The sequence below is a fragment of the Podarcis tiliguerta genome (assembly GCF_965153285.1).
Source record: "Podarcis tiliguerta genome assembly, chromosome: 9".
NCBI lineage: Eukaryota > Metazoa > Chordata > Lepidosauria > Squamata > Lacertidae > Podarcis > Podarcis tiliguerta.
In genome coordinates, this window is record NC_139542.1 from 67,437,850 (window position 1) to 67,461,702 (window position 23,853).

Consider the following 23,853-nt stretch of genomic DNA (forward strand, 5'->3'; position numbering starts at 1 on the left):
AACAGTTTCAGGTTAAGAACGGACCTCCGGTAACCCGAGGTACCACTGTATGCATGATCCCGAGAATCAACTATTTGACTGTGGAGATAAAACTGTAAAATAGTTCTGAAGCTACAAGACAGGCATGGAGGTTCCTCCTTTAGCTTGACAGGAATATATTCCCTGGGTTTTTTTTTTTTTTTGATTGGGACAGCTTTTTAATCTGACTCTTGTTATGCTACTGGAGTTTAATTATAGGCCGCTGAGCAAGTTAAACTTCTTAGAAGAATACAAGCAAAAGCTAGCACTGAAGTAAATATCTGTTTAATTTACAAACATCAGTAAAGGTACTGATATCAGTCCAAATAAGACAAAGAAACACCGTATTACACATGTACATCTAACTTTTTCTTTTAAAAAAATTGAAAAAAACACCCCCATTACGGGGTACCCCGAGATTTACTGGAAAAAAGAACACAACCAACTATGAAAAATTATTACCAATTCTATATTGTGATTTAGCAGCAAAAAATGTTAACAAAGGGAAACATTAGGACAAGTAAAGTAGTTTTAATATTTGGGAAAAGTCACAGTTCTTGGTAATACAGCCTCTTTTTTTTTTAATTTTTAAAGGGAAGGATACTCCAAGGGGATATTAGTTTGTAAAGGTCTACTTTTCTAGTGTCAAGTTTCTACACATCATTTCATTTTCTGCAAAGCAATGTATATCAGGGAAATGCTCAGTTCCATACATTTGCCATCTACTGTAAAGACTCTTTCACCCCTCACTCGTTACAAGGACTTGAGAGATGCCCCTGCTATCGTGAAAACTACAACCTGTTGTTGCTTCTGGCATCCAGTTCTTTCAGTGACACCAGGCAGATGATAGGTTGCCAAGGAGGAAAAAAAAAAAAAACCCAGACCAAATCTATTTACCCCGTGAGAACATGCCATGTTAGTCCTATTGCAACTATCCTGATTAAGTCTTCTTTTTTAAAAAAACAAAACAAAACAAAACCCCAACAACAACAGGAAGTACAAAAATATCAGGACAAATATAAATTAATATATATTAAAGCATTGAAAAAACAGTAAAAGGGGTGGCCTAAATGTTAAGTACAGTGTACTTTGATACAATAAATATTTCTCAATAAACCGAATACTGTATAGAGTTGCTCAGAACTCATAAAAACAAAACTCCATATTATACCTAATTTTCCCAACAATAATCTATTTTTTATCCTCCCCTTAACATTTATATTACAAAAAAAATTAATACTGGAAGAGGGTAGATAAACACTCATTCAATTTCTTCTTTTGCTAACATGCCGACATAAAAGAATATACCAGGAGATTTTAGGGTTATGGTGAATTCTCTTCTGTTAAGGAGGCAAGATGTTCATTTTTCCCGACTTGATTATTTTATGCCGTACAAAACGCGTAACATAAATTTTCACAAAAGGATTTCTGTTCACCTTGTGCCTTTTCATTGCACACCCTGGAAGAGTTTGATATGATCTTGTCAAGAGAGTAAAACCAAAAACGACGAGAACGAAAAACTAGTTAAGGAAGTAAAAAAAGAAAGCAAAGCCTCAGACTCTGGGGTTGATTTTTCATCAATAAGATTGTAGGGTTGAAAGTCACTTGAGCAAAGTGCCTGTTTATCTTCAGAATGTTACAAAGAAGGCCTGATGTTAAAAGTTGTTAAATTTTTCCATCACTGTTGAAATGTTACCAGGTATTTTTATTGGTTTTTGGTTTTTTTTTCCTTTTCCTTCAAAACTCCTCTTGGGTACAAGAAGTCTCAGTTCAAGCGCTTTATTTTTGTTTTGTTGCAGTTGAAGAAAAAAGTCTTTATTCTCATAATAAAAATAAGTCTGTTCTGTATTTTACAATATATTTCAAATATTTCCACTATGAAGCATTAATTAGTCCAAGACACGGTCAATAAGTATACAACATTTAAAAAAAAGACGAAAGTGGAGCGAAATAGGGCATGTTTAGGAGGGGCACGCTGTACAGCTGCACTTCACAACCTTCTCGACCTCATCCACAAATGAGGACCCGTCAGTGCATTCAAAAGAATATTTCCGCCTCTTGCTCCTCAATGGTCCGCAGCACTGCCCATTCGAACAGCCTCCTCTGCATTCTAGTCTCGATACCTTCTTGGTCGTCTGGCACGCGGCATAACCTTGCTGCTTTTGGAAGTAATCTCTGACTCGTTCCCCTCGACAAGAGATTTCTGCAACGTGAAAAAGAGCAGCCCCCAGATGACACACCATGCAATGATATCAATCGTTGGCATCTACTAAGAAGATGAAATGCGTCTAAATATAGACTCTTGTTTACATTACTTTTAGCTTGGAAAAATAAAGGTTCTGGTACACAGGATTAAAAAAGCAGATTGCGCTTTTTTCAGATTCGCTTATTCTTCAGTGGTGATTTATTCCTAAAGCCATAAATACGCTGCTATTACAATGACAAGAAAATTGGAAATTTAATTCTTTTTCCTTTATTACAAAAATACACATCATCTATTCCTAACAGCACGACCAGCTGGTTTCTTTTACTGTTGGGAAGTACTTGAGACGGCATGCAATTTCATTTATTAGACCTTGAGTTAAATATTATTCAATCTGTTATTTAATAGAAACTACATTCCACTAACTTCATAAATTACTGGGACATAAAAACAATTTAAATAGGAGACATCTGGGTTAAAAACCCAAACCCCATATTCTATTCTAGTCACATTGATGCAAAGTACAAAATAAATATATGTCAGCTGAAGAAAAAAAGTTGGGGGGTGGGGTGGAGAGAGAGAAAAGTGAAAGAGCCTTGATAGACAAGGAAAGAAAAGAACAAGATGACAGTGGAGGGGAAAATATCCTGTTTTTATCCATCTCACCTGTATAATTCGCTGTGATAAATCAGTTGAAGATGAGAGGTCAAAAGTAGAGTTTGTGATAAAACTAGGAGCAGAATCATTGGATTTGGCTTCGCAGTTGCAGAAGGCAGAGAAACAATAAATACAGAAAGATATAGCAGGTAAAAGGTGGCAGTTCAAATATAGTAAAAAGTCGCTTCTGAACAAAGAAAAAAGTTTTCACAGCAAAATACTTGATGGGGGAAAAATCTTCCAAGTGCTAATATTAAATTCAAAGATCATTTTTTATATTAAAAAAAAATCCTCTTCATTATTATATTTAAAAAAATATTCCTTTTTCACTGAGAGAAGCTCTGTAGAGCTTAGGGTGGGATAAAGGGGGAAAGAAATAATAAAAAAAGAAGCCCAAAGAAAAATGTACTGCCATGTGTGCAAGACTGGGGTTTGTTTGTTTTTCTCCATCTTTATTATGTTTCGACAATAAAACGAATATTTTCCCTCTTACATGAAACTGTGACAAACTGGTTATCTACCTTTATCGCAGCTGTCCCCAGTGTATCCGCTGCTGCACTCGCAATACGGTTTCCCATGGCCTGAAAGCCTGCATTTACCGTGTTTACATCGGATGGACTGGCAGGGGTTAGGCAGTTCTTCGTCCTCATCACAGAGGACACCGGCACGTCCCTGCAGGCATTTACAACTGTATGAAAACGCATTGATTGGCAAGCAGCTACCATGCACACATCTACAGGGGGAGACAAGCCCAAGAGAATAAAAATAAATTACTGTATTCATTCCAATCCAAGGCTAAGCGACATTAACTGTAAAAAAACTAAATGAAAAACTTTGGACTGTGCTCAAAAAGGAAACGGTTTATAGGGTCGCTACTTCCCCTTCCTTTTTAGAACGCGCTACATGTCAGTACGACATGGAGCGAAGCTGTTCGGCCCGCGCTAATTGGTACGCAAGGTTAGTGCAACGATACGGAAGAAGGTAGCCCGTTTGTTTTGTTAGTACTGGAATATTGCCACTGTAGATGTGTTATGGAAGACCTGAGCAAGGTGTCACAGGTGCCAAATTCTGCATTCCTCAAGATCCCTGCCCTCCCCCCCTTTAAGTGTTAGAGACCGTGTGGGCAAGGAATGCATAATCTGGCTTAAAATGACTGAGATTGATACAAACTATTGAAGAAGAAGAAGAAGAAGAAGAAGAAGAAGAAGAAGAAGAAGAAGAAGACATGGCTTACCTGTAATGAGGGCTGGCCCACCCATAAGACAAGGTGAGGCAACCACTTCAGGCAGCCTGATCCACAGGGGCAGCAAATCCACCCTCCAAGGAATGAATTGCCCGCTGCTTCCACAGTGGTACGCTCCTTGAAGGCTGGATCTGCCTCCACCTTGGCAGTGCCACCCAACCACCTGTATAGCAGCCTCTTGGTGGATGGGAGACACTGGTGGTCCACTCCCACCTTTGATCCCAATGTAGATCTTCACCCAGCCCTTCTTCCCTGGTGGGAGGGAGGCGTTTTGTGGTCTGCCTCGGGTGCCAGCCTGTCTTGAGCCAGCCCTGCCTGTTGGGCTCTTTCCACCCCAACCCCATGGAATTCAACAATTGAGAAAGCCCTTTTGGACTTTGACCAAAGAGAACATGGCATTGAGATTTAAGATAAAACTTAGGTATCAGAAGGTAGACATGAACGAAGTCGTTTTTCTTTTCTTTAGCACTGATGAGTTAATTGCTACCTGAATGCTTGCATGATACAGTAATACCTCCATGAATGTCCGCCTTGTCTAGCGTCCATTCCGGCGAATGTCCACGGAAAACCCGGAAGTACCGGAATGGGTTACTTCTGGATTTGCCGCTCGCACATGCACAGAAGCGCAAACCACTCTGTGTGTGTGTGCAGACGCGGAGCTTTGCCCTGCATCCTTTTTGGCTAGCGGCTGGGGCTCCGGAACGGATCCCGGTCACAAAACAAGGTACGGCTGTATAAAATCCCTGAGCCAAACTGGATGGGATGTTAAATGCACCTTCACATTTAATATGCATGTTCTGAAAAGTGCAGAGAGCACTGCTTTGGGTTGGGGCTGATAATTATTAAGATCATAGAAGATGGGAAGGTGTAACTAGCTCTTTCCTCCCCTGCTGCGATATGGATGAAAAATGATCCCTTGAAGCTGCTATTTGCATCGGGAGTAATGTTTGAGAGCTGTTCATAGTCATAGTATAAATTTTAAAAAAGCAATTACAAACCAATGGTTCTTTTTCAATCACCAAAATAAGATTTTAGAGAGGTGTTAAAAACTCAAGAAAATAGAATGATGACATTTTATTCATTTTTTAAGCTACAATCTCCTCTTGTAATGTTGTCTAGAAATAATGAGGAAACTAAATTTGCAAGGGAAGAATATAGAAAGGTGGTCTAAAGATGGCATGTGATCCAGTAGCAGCCTAGTGGTTGTTGAACGATGCCATTCAACAACTTCTGATTAGTGTATTGATTTGCTAATCAGCAAACTAGGTAAGATGGGGTCCAAATATGGGCAATTATATTCTGCACACCCACTCACACCCCACCCAGAAATGGAGACTTTCAAGTGTGCTACTACTTTTTAAAGCCTACCCTACTCCACTGTAGATACCTGTAAAATACATGTAAAATATTAGAAAGGGACTTGAACAAGGACTTACTTATTTCCTAAGCAAGGATCATTGGCTTGCTGATCACAGAGTAGGCCAGTCCATCCTCCATCACACTCACAAGCAAAGCCTGACTGGCTAGTCACGTGGCAAGTCCCATGGACACACAATTTCTTATGACAGGGTTCACAGCCTGGCAAAATTCCAACTTGCAGTGGGACATTCCTAAAGTCCTGCAGTTCACTATTGATGTATAGATTACGGATGCAGCCATGAAAACTGGTGCCATTTTGACCTGGAGACTGGCGCAGGGCAGCAACATTGTTCTTCATAGGCATGCCTGGAAAACAAATAAGCCATCAACTTGTTACCTATGAAATGAATTTTCATAATTACTTGAAGATTACCACTGCTGATTTAAAAACCTAACTGTGATTAGCTATGGGTACATTGAGATATCCAGATAATTTCCTCACCGTTACAAAGCAACATTTTCAGTCACCACATCTCTACAGAGCTATGTTGACTGAATGAATAATGTGGAGGCAGACTTAGATGTCCTAGACTCAAGTAGATACTGCAGTTAAATGCCTGCAATGTAGATGGGATAACATTTTCACCCGAAGGTAGTGTCATGTGGATCTGAATGCAGCCAGACTCACAGGCCATGTGCCCATTCCTGTTTACACTGCATCCTATGCACGCCCACATTTGGTTTTTGAAGCTGTATACACGTGATGATAGCTACAATCCACATCTATCCTGTAGGTTCTTGAGAAATACTGCATTATGATGCATTCCCCACAAAACCAGAACCAATCCGATTTGAGAATTGCAGGACATACTCTTTGCAGACTGGGTGGAAAGTCAGCTGGGTGGAAAACATCCAATTGCACTGATGTGTACAGTGACATGCAAATGTGATTTGAAACGCAGCAGGGGGAAATGACCTTGTGACGTTAACATATGAGAGAGTGCTGGAGGTGAAATAGTTAAACAGGTTGCCCAGTCAGGACCCAGGGGGGTGGAGTCAGAGGGACTATAAAACCAGCTCTGGGAGGAGTTCGTTGAGGAATTCATTGGGAGTTGGGTGGTTGGTTGGAGTGGGAGTGAATTGGGATAGAGTCTGTGGGTAGGTTGAGTTAGTGTAGCGACATAAGCTGAGTCAGGAACAGTTAGGGGCTAGGAAGACAAGTAAATATCTGAGAGGTCATTTAGTGAGTGAGAGCAGCTAGCGAAAGTTATAGGTCTGGATAGGCACCCCATGAATGTAATTGACCGATACTGTTTATGAAACTACATGCTTGTTGAACTGCAATAAATAAACAAAAGTTTATGTTTCAATTTAACCCTGACTGACTCAGTATTGTACCAGGTAGGGCCTGGGCGGTGGCAGCGAGAAATAAAGTGGTGGCACAGGGATCAATAGATGGTGAAACGTCCGGGGACCCTGTGTGATCGCCACAGACCTTACTGTGTTTTAAGTCAGTAATGTATACACAGCCACTGTTTGATTCAGCAGGGTCTGATTTGTCCCAGGGCACAGCTAACATTTCTGCTATGAGGCTGGCTTAGAAAATGCACACCTGTAAAACCAGAAATTGTCATAAGTATTGCTTCAATTGGTGTACAGTGGTACCTCGGGTTACATACGCTTCAGGATACATATGCTTCAGGTCACAGACTCCGCTAACCCAGAAATAGTACCTCAGGTTAAGAACTTTGCTTCAGGATGAGAACAGAAATTGTGCTCCGGCGGAGCGGCAGCAGCAGGAGGCCCCATCAGCTAAAGTGGTGCTTCAGGTTAAGAACAGTTTCAGGTTAAGAACGGACCTCCGGAATGAATTAAGTACTTAACCCAAGGTACCACTGTATTAACTAATATATATAATTTGCATTTCCCCAGACTATATATGCTATTTATACTCACAATAGAAGCGCTGTATACACTGTTTCCTTACCTCCTACATAGAGCGGGGAGTCAAAATTCAAAGTGGATTGTTTAGATAAGTTGCTGATGATTTTGGGACTTCCTCCATCAACAGACAAAGACAGAATCTGGTCCATGGCCAGTAACTCAACTATATGGAAGTTTCCATCATTGATTGTCTCAACACTGGAAGAAGAATAAAGGATATTTTAAATATCCGAGACATTGAATGTTCTTCCTTAGCACAGTATAGATGAATAGCCAGACAGAAAATTATAAGGAATAGACCAAGACAATTTTCTTAGTTATGTGAACTCAAACAACTTCGAGCTGTCAGCTGTCTTCAGTTGTGTGCTACAGTTTTTGCAGAGAACAGTTGCAGATTCTAGGCAAGATTCTCTAAATGTTCAGGTATCATGAGCTGTGGCATCCCAGAGAATTGCACTTTCCTGGCTGATTTGAATATACAGATGAGAAAGTCAACAGGCAATTAAAGTCATCAAAACAGACTGTTCGCAGCCCTAACCCTTGACCTTTTTATTGTTTAAAGGAATATGCCAACACCATGTTACTTCAAAGACAGACATATTATAGGGCAACCCAGAAACTAATAATTCTTGCTTTACACCTTTCTTCCGCCACATTCAGAGCATGGCACCTTCTTGTATGCAGGCCTGAAATTCTTAAAGACTACATTTAAATACAGGTCTAGCTGATACTCGGTCGTCACTGGGCCAATATAAATCTTCAGAATTCCCCTGGCAGACCATGCCCTGCCCCTCCCAATTATCACAAGAGAGGGCGAAGGTCTCAGTAGAGACAAGAATAAAAGGGCAGAGCGTCAGGCATTTTGAGAAAAGACCAGGTGTTTGTAAACAAGTGTGTTTGCGCCTTTACCTTTGAGCTATTGCAACCAATGGAACCTTCCCTCCATGGACAAATAACAAAAGTGGGAGGGTGTGTGTGTGTTTTTTCATCATAACTACAATCCCTTCCTACACACCACAGCTGATATTCTCCTCTCCACATGGCTATTTAAATTTCGAAAATTATACCTTGATTGCAATTATACATTAAATGCCCTGTCTAATTTGGCCCTCAGACTTTTGCTGTGTTTATTTTGCCATTCGTTTGGTTACCTCGGGTTGGCTTTTACTTCATTTTCCCTCTAGCACAGGGGTAGGCAACCTAAGACCCGGGGGCTAGATGCGGCCCAATCGCCTTCTCAATCCGGCCCAGGAATCAGCGTGTTTTTACATGAGTCGAATGTGTCCTTTTATTTAAAGTGCATTTCTGGGTTATTTGTGGAACCTGCCTGGTGTTTTTACATAAGTAACACGTGTCCTTTTATTTAAAATGCATCTCTGGGTTGTTTGTGGGGCCTGCCTGGTGTTTTTACATGAGTGGAATGTGTGCTTTTATTTAAAATGCATCTCTGGGTTATTTGTGGGGCATAGGAATTGGTTTATTATTTCCCCCAAAAAAATATAGTCTGGCCCACGACATGCTCTGGGGGACGGTGGACCAGCCCATCGCTGAAAAAGGTTGCTGACCCCTACTCTAGCATCTCCCCCCTGCTGAAGAAGAGTTTGGATTTGATATCCCGCTTTAGCACTCCCCTTCAGGAGTCTCAAAGCGGCTAACATTCTCCTTTCCCTTCCTCCCCCACAACAAACACTCTGTGAGGTGAGTGGGGCTGAGAGACTTCAGAGAAGTGTGACTAGCCCAAGGTCACCCAGCAGCTGCATGTGGAGGAGCGGGGAAGCGAACCCGGTTCACCAGATTACGAGTCCACCGCTCTTAACCACTACACCACACTGGCTGTCCTCTGCTGTTCCTCTGAACCAAATTGTCACATCTGGCAACGCCATGCAGGGGCTGCTGCTCTCCGCCATAGACAGAACCATTCCATGTCACAGTGCTTGTGTGCATAAATACCCAATTCATGGAAGGGACTGGAGAGGCTATCATCACTCAGTGCCATATGCACCTTAAAATCTTTTGGAAGCGCTAAAATATTTGAGTGGGATCCAAAACAAACCTGCACACAAAGTCAAGCACATCGATGCACACAGAGGGGTTTTGCCCAGCATCTGTCTCCAATTGCAGACTCCTGTGCTGCATTAAAGGCTGCTTCCCAGTGCAGTAATTTGAATTATTTTGAGAGCAGCATGGGGACGGTAGGAGGACTAAAGGAGTTCCATTGCTCACATGGGAACCTCTGACTATGGATCCTAGCTCTTCTATAGAAGACGGATAATAAGGCTGGAGGAGCATCACATTTGACTTTCAAAGTTGACTAGGAGGAGAAAAAGACTATAGATGGCTGTGATGGATTAAGGAAGCTGGAATGCATCAAGATGGAAATAATGCAGAGCTTTGGTTGCACGTTGCTTCCCAGAAAATAGCTGGCAAAAGCAGAAACTAAAATATAAATCCAAGAGCAATAATCCCCGAGTCTTTCCAGTTCCTCAAATACAAGGATCTAGTTTCAATCTCTTCTAAGTTTTCAAACAAGGGGGGAAAATACACTTAAGTATATCTTTATTCCCTTTTGTGCTTTAATGTTTAATGTCAGTACTTTTGTCCACAGTAATCCTGTTTTTATTCAACATGATTAAATGTATGCATGTGGAAAAAGAACATATTGGTTACACAAATTATGGTACTATAAGAAAAGCATGGTAAAAAGGAACAGAATATTTCAAAATCCTTTCAAGGAATATTAAAAGCCAGCTTTTATTATATAGAAAATGCAGAATTTTACAGGGATAACTTTTCTTTGGACTTACATATAAAATTCTTAGCAATCGACTGGCATCTGGGTCCTTTGATATTATTGCAAAACAACTGTACTGAACGGCTTTAGTCTTTTAATTCCAGTTTTCCATTTGGGAGGAATTATTCTACAGGCATTGGTGGTGGTAGAAAACTAGCTTTAGCCCCTGGATGCACACTGAGTATGTATGCCTCCATAACCTTTTGCTGCAAAGCCTCTCCTCTTTCCGGAGGGGAGGGATTGTGAGCAGGAGCCGATTCCCGCGTCACTCAGGGGGCGTCCTGCCCCCTGCCCTGTCATCATCGCTGGCGCGCCACGCCTCCCAGTTGGGCACCCAATCGGGTGACACCGTGGTGGCGTGGTTTAGCCGCTCAAATGCGTTGTTGGTGTATGGAGGGGCAAGGTGTGGCCATCGCCTACCCCTTCACTTATGGGTATTCCGTTAAAGGAATCCGGCGGTCGTGGATCCTGTCCGATGCCCTGTGTGGCGGGGGGCCATGGCACGACCCTCAGTGACATCAGGGGAGAGCTTATAGCTGTATTTGCATCAACAGGCTCCCCCTACTGGTGGTTAACCCCTCATCAGACTCACCCCTCTCTGAGTGGGTGGAGTCAAATTTTCTGTGGTCCAATGCCTAAGCCAATACCTTCTCACATGCTGTAATCAATAAAGTTGTGGCCTTTTTCTAGCCCATTAACCTAATATACTGTGTCCACGTGTCTTTATTCCCAAGTGGGGGTCGGGTCCTCAAATCACAACTAGCTTTAGCCCCTGCCGTACCCTGTCCTCTACCCAACTCTCATCCCCAGCAGGAGGAGGAGACATTGCATTGGGTTCTTTATTATCCTCAGGAGTTGTGTGTACGTGAGAGAGGAATGACAGAGCCATGGAAGTGAACACAGAGAATTCTTCATCAACCAGTTTCCTTTGCCCCACCACTTATGTTCTTTCCCTCCCTGAAAAACAGAGACTGGAAGCAGGTTTTAGTTGAGCTCTGTGGGTCTTACGCATATGTAGAATTGCACTTGGCCCTGAGTAGGGAAGCAGATGCAACATGACACTAGTAAATTGCTTAAATTAGTTGAAAATAGATTAAATTGTTAATCATATGCAAAAACATAATGTTTTTTTTTAAAAAAAATAAACCTAATGCTTTCATTAATTTTAAATTTGTCCTTAGAACTGCATAGAACATTAATATGTTCTCCAGAAATCTTTAAAAGCATGCTGTCTCTGAGTTAAATTTCACATTTGTCATCAGGTTGGATGACCATCTGCCATGGGTGCTTTAGCTGAATTTCCTGAATTGCAGGGGGTTGGACTAGTCCCTTCCAACTATACAATTCGATGATTCTATGATATAATGGCATGCATCAAATTTTAATTTTTGTTCAATATTCTCCCAGATTATTTGTATTCATTATGACTTATCGCTGTACCCTGGATTGTTCTGAATGACCACCATTTGGTAGCCAAGCCCAAAGCCAAAAGTCCTCTTGGGATACATTTTGGCTTGCCTGCTGATGGAAGTGACCATGAGGTGATTTGATAATATCATCATTTAGCAGTTTTAAGCCCCTAAGTAGCAGCGGTTGCCAAGATGTTACCCTGTTCACCTCTACATAGTTCCATCCTTATTTCAGACATCCTGATATATTGGTATATCGCGATGTTTAGCTGGTGATATATTGTGATGTTGAAAACCAGATATCGCCCAGCCCTAGTGCCAGTAGCTATTGGGTGGGTGGGAATCCAGGCATCTCAAAGAATAGAAAGATATGAAGACTATATTAAAAAACTGAATTATTATTTATAGACCAACCTGTAAATGGCAGAGGCTGGGTATGATCCTGTATCATAACTGACCCTCACTCGTCCACGATACAGTTCCACAGCTATATGGTCTCTGTCACCTTTATACAGTAAGATTCCACTATCCTCATCTGTGGCAATCTTGTGGCAAACCAAAGTTTTCATTAGAAGACCGTGAAAGAAAGACATTTCAAAAAATATATATTTACTTCAAATGGGAAAAAAGTATTATTTTTAAAAATCATATTGGGTTGCCCAGGTAACAAAATCAAACATTTATTTTCACTAATGTAATCAATTATTATTAAAATGGCAGTTTTGTGTAACATTTGAGAGCCAGAGACATAAGTGCTGTTCTGCTTGGAGGCATTTTATGCATCATATTGAGGAGAAGAAGAAGAGTTTGGATTTGATGTCCCGCTTTATTACTACCCGAAGGAGTCTCAAAGCAGCTAACATTCTCCTTTCCCTTCCTCCCCCACAACAAACACTCTGTGAAGTGAGTGGGGCTGAGAAACTTCAAAGAAGTGTGACTAGCCCAAGGTCACCCAGCAGCTGCATGTGGAGGAGCGGGGAAGCGAATCCGGTTCACCAGATTACGAGGCTTGGATTCATTAACCCACAATGGTAATGCAGCATTGTGGCAAATGATGTAAAGCACATGCCTTAAATAGGAACGCGGGTGGCGCTGTGGTCTAAACCACTGAGGCTAGGGCTTGCTGATTGGAAGGTCAGCGGTTCGAATCCCCGCGACGGGGTGAGCTCCTGTTGCTCGGTCCCAGCTCCTGCCAACCTAGCAGTTCAAAAGCACGCAAAAAAGTGCAAGTAGATAAATAGGTACCGCTCCGGCGGCAAGGTAAATGACGCTTCCATGCGCTGCTCTGGTTTCGCCAGAAGCGGCTTAGTCATGCTGGCCACATGGCCCAAAAAAACTGTCTGCAGACAAACGTCGGCTCCCTCGGCCAGTAAAGCGATATGAGCGCCGCAACCACAGAGTCATTCGTGACTGGACTTAACTGTCAGGGGTCCTTTACCTTTACCTTTCTGAAATGAGGGGTGAGTAATCCATGTCCTGGCACATGCTTTTGGGTTCCAGCTCCAATTAGCCCCAGCCGTCATAGCCCATTGTCTGGTATGATGGGAGTTACAGTCTACTAACATCTAGAAAGCCACAGTTTCCCCACCCCTGTCCTAAATGTTGACAGAAACATGGGATGGATTCCATAATTCCCACCACCAGCAGCCATGCTAGGAATTTTATGATCGGTGGATTTAATAGCACCTTGCCTTACCTGAAGAGTGATATTGGTCTGGGGGTGAATCTTTGTTGAAGGAATCTGCAGGTAGGATTCTTTATTTACAAAATTTATGCTGACCAGCTTTTCGCACTTATCACCCTGGTAACCTGACAGACATTGGCAGTTTGGCTCATTGGCCTTGATGATGCACTGGGCTCCATTTTGACACTCATAATTATCACATGGGCTGGTGCGAGGCAAGACCATTGGTGGTGAAAACTCACAGAAGAGTCCACTATATGCAAACAAAGACACAATTATGTCCAACAAGTTATTCTTTAGAAGTGACAGCAGATGTTTTGTCATGCTTTTCTGAATTGCCCTTACCTGTACCCTTCAGGGCATATGCATGTATAACCATTCACGGCATCAGTGCACTGCGCTCCATTTTTACACTTGTTGTCTTGGCAGTCGTCATAGTCAACATCACAGTGATCTCCTATATAGCCTGGTGTGCAGTTGCACCTGCGGAGTGGAAAATACATGGGTAATTGCAATTCCTTACTGCTAAGCAGAAAGCTGGAGGTTTAAGGGTGCGAAGTGGGAAAGACATTGATTGTTAAGAAAAAATATCTTCAGTTTTCAAGATGTATTGTACTGTACTTTGAAGAAAGTATTTTAGAGCTTGGTGGTGAAAGCTGGTATATTGATTGAAGACCTTGCTTTGCATGAGAGACCACAATTTAATGTTTGTCAGCTTTGCCTCGTTTTCTGTTTTGTCTGATTATCTGACATTATATCAAATATTCAGAATGTACATCTTGAGGGCTCTCATGAATCATTCTGACAGCTCTCTTTGCACATACTTTTTCAAAATTAGCAAATACACGAACCTTAGTTGGAGAGATCTAGACAAATATTTTTGCTCAGAGCTTATACATGCTAACTTGAAAACATCGACTGAACTAATATTATACTTCATGTCAAATTAGCATGAATAGAAATGCATTTTTCACCTAACAAAGATGAAAAATGAGATGCTAGATTTAGCTGTTACCTATAAAGTTTTGACTCCACTTTTTCATGAGTAACGGCAAGTTTATTTTATCAAGGTCATAGGTTATGGGATCTTCAGAAAATGTTTAGGGAGAAAAACTGCTGAAATTTTTATCCCTTTCCTCTGGAAGGATGGAAAAGATTTCAGCAACTACCTGGCCACTAGGCAGCAGGGCTTGCCTAAGGCCCCACCTTCATCTCACTGCCTCCAAAGATTTCCAAACGTGCTGATCAAGGTTGACTAAGTAGATAGTATGTACCGTACTTTTCGCTCCATAGGACGCAGTTTTTCCCCTCCAAAAACTGAGGAGAAATGTGTGTGCGTCCTATGGAGCGAATGAAGGCTTGTGCCATAGCCGCGTGCAACCCCTCTGGCAGGGAGAGGCTGCATGGGGCTATGACTTCTTTAGCCCTGCGCAGCCTCTCCCGGCAGGGAGGGATTGCGCAGGGCTAAAGAGGAAGCCAAAGCAGCCAGTGCGATCCATCCCGCTTGCTGCCTTGGCTTGTGCCATAGCCGAGCACAACCCCTCCGGCACGGAGAGGTTGTGTGCAGCCTGTACGCTGCTCTTTGGGGCTGGGGGGGGGGAGATTTTTTTTTATTATTGATTTCCCCATCTAAAAACTAGGTGCGCCCTATGGTCTGGTGTGCCCTATGGTGCGAAAAATACGGTAAGCAATCAGGTGAGCCCTAGGAGATGAGGGTCCCTTTCAAATTTCTTGGAACCTACTTTAGAAACCTTGTGAAGGTGTGCTACATAGAAACATGATGTTTCCCAAGCAGTTTCATGGATTTTCAAATAATAAGTCTAACCTTTCTCAAAGACTTAGGCCAGGCTTCCTCAACCTCGGCCCTCCAGATGTTTTGAGACTACAATTCCCAGCATCCCTGACCACTGGCCCTGCTAGCTAGGGATCATGGGAGTTGTAGGTCAAAAACATCTGGGAGGCTGAGCTGAGGAAGCCTGACTTAGGCAGAGGCAGCACAGCTTTGGAGAATTTTTTAAAAAGGAGAGTCCCACATTCTGCTAGTCAGCTGACAAACAGGATGTAATAATTAGATCTGCTACAGACAGCTTGCATCCTCCAGACATTTTTTCCCCTCCAATGGCACAGGTCAAATTACTTCCCAGGATGTAGCTTACTCATGTTTCTGATGCTGTACCTGGCTTCTGTCCAATAGAATTTATGAACAACTTAACTGCATCAAGAGGTTGCATGAGTTTCAGCTGATCTATGCCACATTCTTGGCTCAGAGATGTTTAGAAGAGATTTCTGCTTGGAAGATGAGACCTGTTTAGGCAAGCGCCGAGGGCAACAATGAAAGGTGGCAACCTTTGGGCTGACACTTGGAGAAGGTGAGTTCTGGAACCCCCTTTTCTAGAAAAATATCACTGCCCAGATTGAATCTCTGGTACCAATCTATACGTGGTGTGGAAGGCTTCCACTTCAGACCACCAAAATTCTGACCTATGTTTCCGAAAGATCAATCTGTCAATTCTAGGCTGGCTCAAAGCATTATCCAACAGTATAGCAAGAGAAGAGATGCTGGCACTAATTTATTGCAACAATGGGAATAATAGATTGGGTCAGAAATCCACGTCTATTATCAATAAATCTAAATTACTGGGCGGGGTAGAAGGGTTAAAAGAAGTATTTTGCATTTCTCTTAGCAACAGCTCTTGCATTCTTATGTAGGACTAGATTACACGTTAAGGTTCCTGCTTTTGCCTGGAAAAGTGTTCATTACAGGCAAAATTTCCATACAGGTCATCTAAAAATACCTAGGATATCTTTACCACTCCAAAAAACCAAACCAAGTACTAAATATCTATCGTTCCAAACATTGCCTAGGCATTTCATAAAATACCTTTAACCCAGTTTGTTATTTAATTTAAAATGTCAAAAATAATATTCTGTGTGTATCTAAGTGCCACTCAAGTTTGACATGTTGTAAAAATAATATTAAAATTAACTATATTGTACAGTTGAATAATTCTGCTAAGATGGTTTGTAGATTACAAAGGCACTACAATTTATGCGTGTGGATCTGGTTCAGTTGTCATTACAAATAAATTGCTATTTTCTTCTTAAAGTAATATTTAATGTTATCCCAAATAATAGAGAATATTTCTTAATTTTGTTACTTGCCTTACATTTCTAGTGAACATTGGCTAATCAATTGCACATAATTCCTAGCAACAACGTACAATGCCTAGGAAAAGCAAATTTCCATTTGAACCTGTTTGATAAATTGACTTACAATATTTATCAATTCTTAGGAATACTGCTTTTTGTTCGTCATTTGTAACACTACTCAAATAGCACATACCGTAGTACATGAAGCTGTTATAAGTTACTTGTGAATTACAATGGCCAGGATTGGCTCAGCATTTCAGTGACGTAGGCCACAATCCTAACCAAGTCCACTCAGAAATAAGTCCAGCTGAATTTAATGGGGCTTATTCCCAGGTACGAATCCCTGCAACGGGGTGAGCTCCCGTTGTTCGGTTCCAGCTCCTGCCAACCTAGCAGTTTGAAGGCACATCAAAGTGCAAGTAGATAAATAGGTACCACACCTGTGGGAAGGTAAACGGCGTTTCTCTGCGCTGCTCTGGTTCACCAGAAGCGGCTTAGTCATGCTGGCCACATGACCTGTACATGAGCTGTACGCCGGCTCCCTTGGCCAGTAAAGCAAGATGAGCGCCGCAACCCCAGAGTCGGTCACAACTGGACCTAATGGGCAGGGGTCCCTTTACCTTTATTCCCAGGTAAGTGGAGTTAGAATTGCAGTCTGGCACAGATCTTTCATGAGTTAAGCATTTCAGTGTTGGCACAAGTGTTCAAAAACATTGTTCTAGGCGCATTTTGCAACAGAGAATTTCATTAGCTTGAGCAGTTTCTGAGCTCTGGGCACAGTACCACGCCTAATATTTCAGATCAAAACTGCAGAGTGGAAGGATAGGAGGACCTTTTCCTGCCTCCCCACTTCCAGATGCTCTGAAGACTGGAGAAGAGACCCCCATAAGAATATTAGGGGGGTGGTCAGGCGAAGGACTAGCCTATGTGAAAAATGAACATAATATTTTGACTGCAGTTCATTCATTTTCAGCTTTGTATTCTTGTTATAAAAAAGTGTGTCTAGACGTTTTGTTGTTGCGCCCATAACCTAGGATTAAGGTGCCATTTAGCTCCTGGCTTTCATATCTCAGTTTCTAATACTGGTTGGCACAACCTGTGGCTGCATTCGTCATGAATAAAAATTGCAACGTGATAAGTCACCAATTTGGGGACGAGGGTGGCGCTGTGGGTAAAAGCCTCAGCGTCTAGGGCTTGCCGATCGAAAGGTCGGCGCTTCGAATCCCTGCGGCGGGGTGCGCTCCCGTTGCTCGGTCCCAGCGCCTGCCAACCTAGCAGTTCGAAAGCACCCCTGGGTGCAAGTAGATAAATAGGGACCGCTTACTGGCGGGAAGGTAAACGGTGTTTCCGTGTGCGGCTCTGGCTCGCCAGATGCAGCTTGTCACGCTGGCCACGTGACCCGGAAGTGTCTGTGGACAGCGCTGGCTCCCGACCTATAGTGAGATGAGCGCACAACCCTAGAGTCTGTCAAGACTGGCCCGTACGGGCAGGGGTACCTTTACCTTTACCTTAAGTCACCAATATGCTTTCAACAATGTTGAATGACTTTTCTGCTCTTCAGTGAAAACCCCTTCTATGTTTTATCAGCTGTGCTAAATATTACCCACCCTGTAAGAAAAGCACCCACCTTGTACACACCTGTCCTCCATTCTCTCAGTGGTGCAGATCTGCACACCTGGCAACTCACCAAGTCAGATGCAGACTTGTTGTCAATCATTTGGCAAACTACAATGCATGGCTAACTTTCATCGTTTTTACAGTCCCAGGCAATCAACTCAAACAAGAGGCTTGCCAAGCCCTTATGAACTAACACACATGGCTGTTGGGCTTTTGTTGGCTTGGTGGTTTCTTAGTTTTGCAGGCCTGTCCTGGTTTCTTGACTTCTGATTTCCCACTTCCACCTCTCAAGGGTCAAAGAAAGGGAACAAATAAACGTGACCGAACCATGATGATCAAAATACCAGTTCCACTTGGTGGGTGTTATGTTCACACAAATGCTTGAATTAACAAACTAAAGTTGGCACTGTAGAATGGAAACTGGTGTCTAAATGTGCTTAGAATGACAACTCACAATGGGCCCACTGCTGTTTTGGCACAACACAACATGGTACATAAAACAGGTGCAGATCAGAACAACAGGTTCCTGAAATCTACTCATCTAAAGTCCATTAAAAAACACTTTTCAAGTGTGCATACTAATTAATGATAATAAGGATGTCATTTAATTAAAGATTAGCCTTCCTGCTGATGAACCTCCTTATTGTATAATGGTTTCCAATGTGTCTTGCTAATAACCCATCATGTAATTACAGCTTCATAATCCAGCTTTAATTTAGCATAATTATTCACTTCCTAGTCCAAGTAACCAAAAGGATTTTGTGTGGATTGTCACAGAGCATAAAAACTCTCAATTCTTCATTGTCAGTACTTAATCCACACTGCTAGGAAACTGGTCACTCGACAGAGAATCTTCATGTTATTACACAGGGCTCCATGCAAACCAAAGGGAAAATCTATTGAGCCATTATTCTGTGATCACAACTCCCGTGAATGAGGAATGACAGCACAATTCACCCCCATGGAAAAACAAAGCCCACAGCCATTGAGGAGGACAAAGCAGCGATTAAAAACACAAACAAAGTGGACTATAAAGATACAGGGCTTACTTGTATCCTTTGGGTGTTAGGATGCACTTGGAGTCATGCTGACACGGGTTCAGGTCTTGGGCACAGAAATCCAGCTTCTCTTCACATAGCTCACCTGTAACAAAGTATATCCAATCACCATTACGAGACCATCACGGGACATGGGAAGCAAAGTGTAAAAACTATTTATTTCTATAGCAACTTTTAGTACAGCCAAGCATCTCCAGTCGCATAAGCTGCTAAAATACTTGGCAAATGAGAATATCTTTTTCTCCCGCTGTAATCTCGCTTCTCATGACTTTTCTTCGGCAACATCTCTTTGTCTGCAAAACCGCCATTTAACTCGTTTGCTTATACAGTTGGATTTGCTCTGGGCAATCAATAAAAATCAGGCTGGCAAATTCAGGCAGACACGCATAACTGCCCCAAAGAGGTTGATTAACAGTTTGACAATAAATGTTCCCTGTAGCGCAGAGTCGACAGCAGATCGGTCATCCTACTAATAGACTAATCAACTGACTAAAATATCATTATATTATAATACAGCTGAGGTTTTAAGACAGTTTAACAAAGGCAGCAGCAAGCACATTTTAACGAGACAAAGATGTTTCCCCAACCAATATCCTTGAAAAATTGAATATATGGAAATTGGACTCTATGAAAAGTTCCAAGCTTTTTATAAAGATTTGTCTTCTCTTCTTTGGGCAAACTACATGGGAGCTCACACAGACCATTCACCCTGTACTTAGCTCTTCTCCATAGCTTGTTCCCATACCACACCGGTATCACGCAACTCTCACATGCATTTGTTGTGCAACCAGCAACAGACAAGGGGGTATGATGCTTAGCTAGGTAGAAATGTGAATATTGGCTCCACATACACTTCCCCAAGATACATATGACCATAGTAAGTGTTATGTACTGAAGTTCTTGCCCTGGCCACCAGGAGTATTGTGTAGGTAGTTTTCACTCAGGTCCACGTCAGTTATTTTAGGCAGGAAACCCTGGGTTGTTGTTGCTACATTGTCGACAGCCGGCTGCCTATAAAAGCAGGCCGGCTGAGCTGTTTGCTGTTCAGTTCTGTCTAGTTTACAAAATAAAGAGCTGCTTTGGAGAAATCGCTGTGTCGTCTGCTATATTCGCCCACAACCTAACAGTAAGCAGCCATGGGGAAGCAGTTTCCATAATACAAAGGTGAAGCATAAATTAGGCTATGGTCATGGCTCTTTCAATGGGTCTTAATCTGCTCTTTGTGCAACCAATATATGGTCTATCAACAGTTCGCTCCACGGCTTCTGCTTCTCCCTTTCGGCCAAACTATTGACTTGTACAGGGGGGGGAAAGGTAAGGGTTAGTAATAAGTAAGAAATGAGCATTTGCCTCTGGCCCATGCCTTCAAGGGCCTGGGCAGGCATGCTCTCCAATGAATGGTTTCTGTTCCATCTTACTTATACTTCTTGTAATCATCCTTCCTCTTTGCTGCTATTTTTTCTTCCAAAATGCCTTTCCAACTCCAATCTTTATGCCTTGTTGTCCACTTGATAGCCATATGCAGCCACTTTGACTACACTTAAGGAATCCTGCTTTACATGGTTACAACAAACCAATCATTCCTGAGTATATTTCCACTGGAGAAAACTATTGTTAAGGACACTAAAACGGCCTCGGTCCTGTATACCTGAAGGAGCGTCTCCACCCCCATTGTTCAGCCCGGACACTGAGATCCAGCACCGAGGGCCTTCTGGCGGCTCCCTCTTTGCGAGAAGTGAGGTTACAGGGAACCAGGCAGAGGGCCTTCTCGGTAGTGGCACCCACCCTGTGGAACACCCTCCCTTCAGATGTGAAGGAAATAAGTAGCTATCCTATCTTTAAAAGACATCTGAAGGCAGCCCTGTTCAGGGAAGTTTTTAATATTTAATGCTGTATTGTTTTTAATACTTGATTGGGAGCCACCCAGAGTGGCTGGGGAAACTCAGCCAGATGGACGGGGTATAAATAATAAATTATTATTATTATTATTATTATTATTACTGTGGGTGTCTCTAAATAGTTCTGTGTACACAAGAGAGTTAAATATTTTCTTCAAGAGCAACCCCCATGCCGTATACCAATCCAATTTTGAAAATGAGGGAGTTTCATCTTGAGCTTCTGGTGTGACATGTCTGCTGTTCAAAGTGGGGTAAGTAAGAACACGCACAGAAGGTCTTTGAAGCAGCTCCTGAAATTTTGTCTGTGGTCCTCTAAATTACATTTTAGGCAGCAGCAGCATGAGTGTGGTTTTGCCTTGGTATAGGCAGATAGATCAAGTGAAGCAAAAACAAATTCATGGGAATTGTGTTTTGTTACACTGCTCACAGCAGCCCAGCCAGCTTGCAGTGGTTTGGAAGAAAGACAATTTTCAGTAATCTATCTCCACTCCTTACACACACAGATAGGAGTGTGCGAGAAAAGAGTGTGGAAAAGAGAGAGAATGAATCTGCCAGAAGATATCAACTTGAACTTTGGAGACCGGTGTCATTATGAACACCCTGATCTACATGTTTTTAAAGCACCAATCTTTCCTGGCCCCAAATCAGCAACTGGAAGATGTGGGTAAATGGGTGATATTAAACCAGCAGGTTGAATCCAAACAACATGGAAATGGCAATCTGATGAGTAATCCAAATTGCTCTTGTGGGAATTGCCATGGAGAAGTGGTAATCTCACTAAAATGACTGCTGTAACCTCTTACACAGTGCTTAAATATGTGGGGCTTTTCTACATTTTCACTGCTATATTAATGAAATCTACCTTGCCCTGGGAAGACAGTATGTAAATATTCATATATTAGTTTGTTAAAGATAGCCAGAGGTTAGACAGCACATAAGAAATGATATCTGATACAATATGTAGCATTTATATAGCACTTTAAGGCAACTAAAGATTTCCCCTATGTTACATCAGTAATCTTTACAAAATGCCTGTAAGGTAGGAATTATTTCTGCATATCAAATCAAGTCAAGTTTATTTCCTATATGATCTAAGAGGCTGATCTCCACAATCAAGTTGTAGTACTGAGACTGAGAGAGATAGGGGCTTTCTTAAAACTTTTATCCATCACATTTTCTTTTGTCAGGGAATATTATCCCTGGCTGGGTATTTAGTTTAACAATCGTTTAATACATTACTTAGGAAAGGACTCGCTACACATTCTCAGATAGAAAACAGCCTTTTGGTCAAACTTGTGAAAAGTCCTAGAAATTGTTTCAGTAGAGGAAACTAAAGTGAAATTTAGACACACAAAAAAGCCCACCCTACTTCTCTTGATATTAGAATCCTATGAATGATGAAATATTAATAAACTCAAAATTAATAATTTAAGTTGCATTGTCAAAGTGGCAAATTTCAATACATCTTTTCAGTAGGATGAACACAAAACTGTTCACTTTTAAAGAGTTTGTTCTGGAATATAAAGATCTGCAGAGGGAGCTTTGACCAAGATATGATTAAACTTAATGAAAGCATTTTTTGGATGAGTGTGCTAAATATCTTTTGATGGCTGTTTCAGTAGCTGAAACCCATATAAGGAAACGGAAGTAAAAGGGAAAAGAGAAACCAAGGTAATGAAATAGGCTTAAAAGGCAACTAACCTTTTTCCACTTCATTCAGATTAGCAGCTTGTGGTAACAAAGACAGAAGAGACAAAGAGACTTTTACATTGTACTGAAACAGCATAGCACAAATAAAATAATGCACAACTAACAGCAGCGGAAAAGCTAAATTGATGTAGCAAAAGTGAAGACAGCTTTTCATTTTTATCAGCTACACAACAAAACACACAAAAGAGGTATGTGCCAGTACCAGCATAGAAAGAGCTTTGCTTGACCAAAGATACATATGATCTTAATGGCAGATGATAATGAGCAGCAAGAAAAATGACTAGATAATCTATTCTACAGAATGCACACTTAATGATCCCAACATTCAAAAGATTGCAGAGAACAAATGTGAATACATTAAGAAAGCCAGACAAGAGTTTAAAGTGTAAATAATGTTACAAAGGTTTTCAAATGTTTCATTTCCAAAGGTTTCATCTGTTCTTATCCTATATATATCTATATTTATGGCTTCACTGCTGTGTTGATATTGTCTCTAGTATTATTCTTCATAGCAATGACATAGCTGTTGGAAACAAAGGTGAACTATACTTCTTCACCCTACACCACCTGCTAGTTAAAGATGATGGGGTTTTTTTTGGGGGGGGGGGTGTTGTGTTTTTTTAACCCTTTAGGACACACACAACATTTTATTTGATGTTTCATTTGGAACATTTTGTCAAAGCTTTGTGCATTCCCCTCTAGAGGGCACTGGTGTTTTCCACAAACAAAACTGGAGCCTGCCAAATCTAGCCAGCTAAAATGGGGATACAAGGATCCACTAATAATTTGTTTAAATGTTTATTTGTTACACTAATATCCCATCCCATGTGGAGCTCCAGTGACTCTCCATTGAAGGGTCTGACTAGAGAAGAGAAGAAGAGTTTGGATTTGATATCCCGCTTTATCACTACCCGAAGGAGTCTCAAAGCAGCTAACCTTCTCCTTTCCCTTCCTCCCCCACAACAAACACTCTGCGAGGTGAGTGGGGCTGAGAGACTTCAGAGAAGTGTGATTGGCCCAAGGTCACCCAGCATGTGGAGGAGCAGAGACGCAAACCTGGTTCCCCAGATTACGAGTCTACCGCTCTTAACCACTACACCACACTGACTAGA

General features: G+C 41.8%; 1 protein-coding gene across 10 annotated transcripts in view; it reads right to left on the reverse strand.

Annotated features, from left to right (window-relative positions):
- Positions 1-287: 287 nt before the first annotated feature.
- SLIT2 (slit guidance ligand 2) overlaps positions 288-23,853 on the reverse strand; it is a 232,426-nt gene continuing 208,860 nt past the window's right edge. For 4 of the 10 annotated variants that reach the window (XM_083457980.1, XM_083457978.1, XM_083457979.1 and 1 more), the window contains 8 exons: positions 19,125-19,218; positions 13,654-13,791; positions 13,321-13,561; positions 12,039-12,169; positions 7,468-7,622; positions 5,558-5,846; positions 3,400-3,611; positions 288-2,221 (listed from right to left, as the gene is read on the reverse strand). In XM_083457980.1, the coding sequence (XP_083314106.1) occupies positions 1,980-2,221; positions 3,400-3,611; positions 5,558-5,846; positions 7,468-7,622; positions 12,039-12,169; positions 13,321-13,561; positions 13,654-13,791; positions 19,125-19,218 (1,502 nt within the window). In that variant the 3' untranslated portion in view covers positions 288-1,979. Of the gene's footprint in view, positions 2,222-2,887; positions 2,977-3,399; positions 3,612-5,557; positions 5,847-7,467; positions 7,623-12,038; positions 12,170-13,320; positions 13,562-13,653; positions 13,792-19,124; positions 19,219-23,853 lie in introns of all 10 variants that reach the window. The other 6 variants (XM_083457977.1, XM_083457985.1, XM_083457984.1 and 3 more) reach the window with 3 other exon arrangements.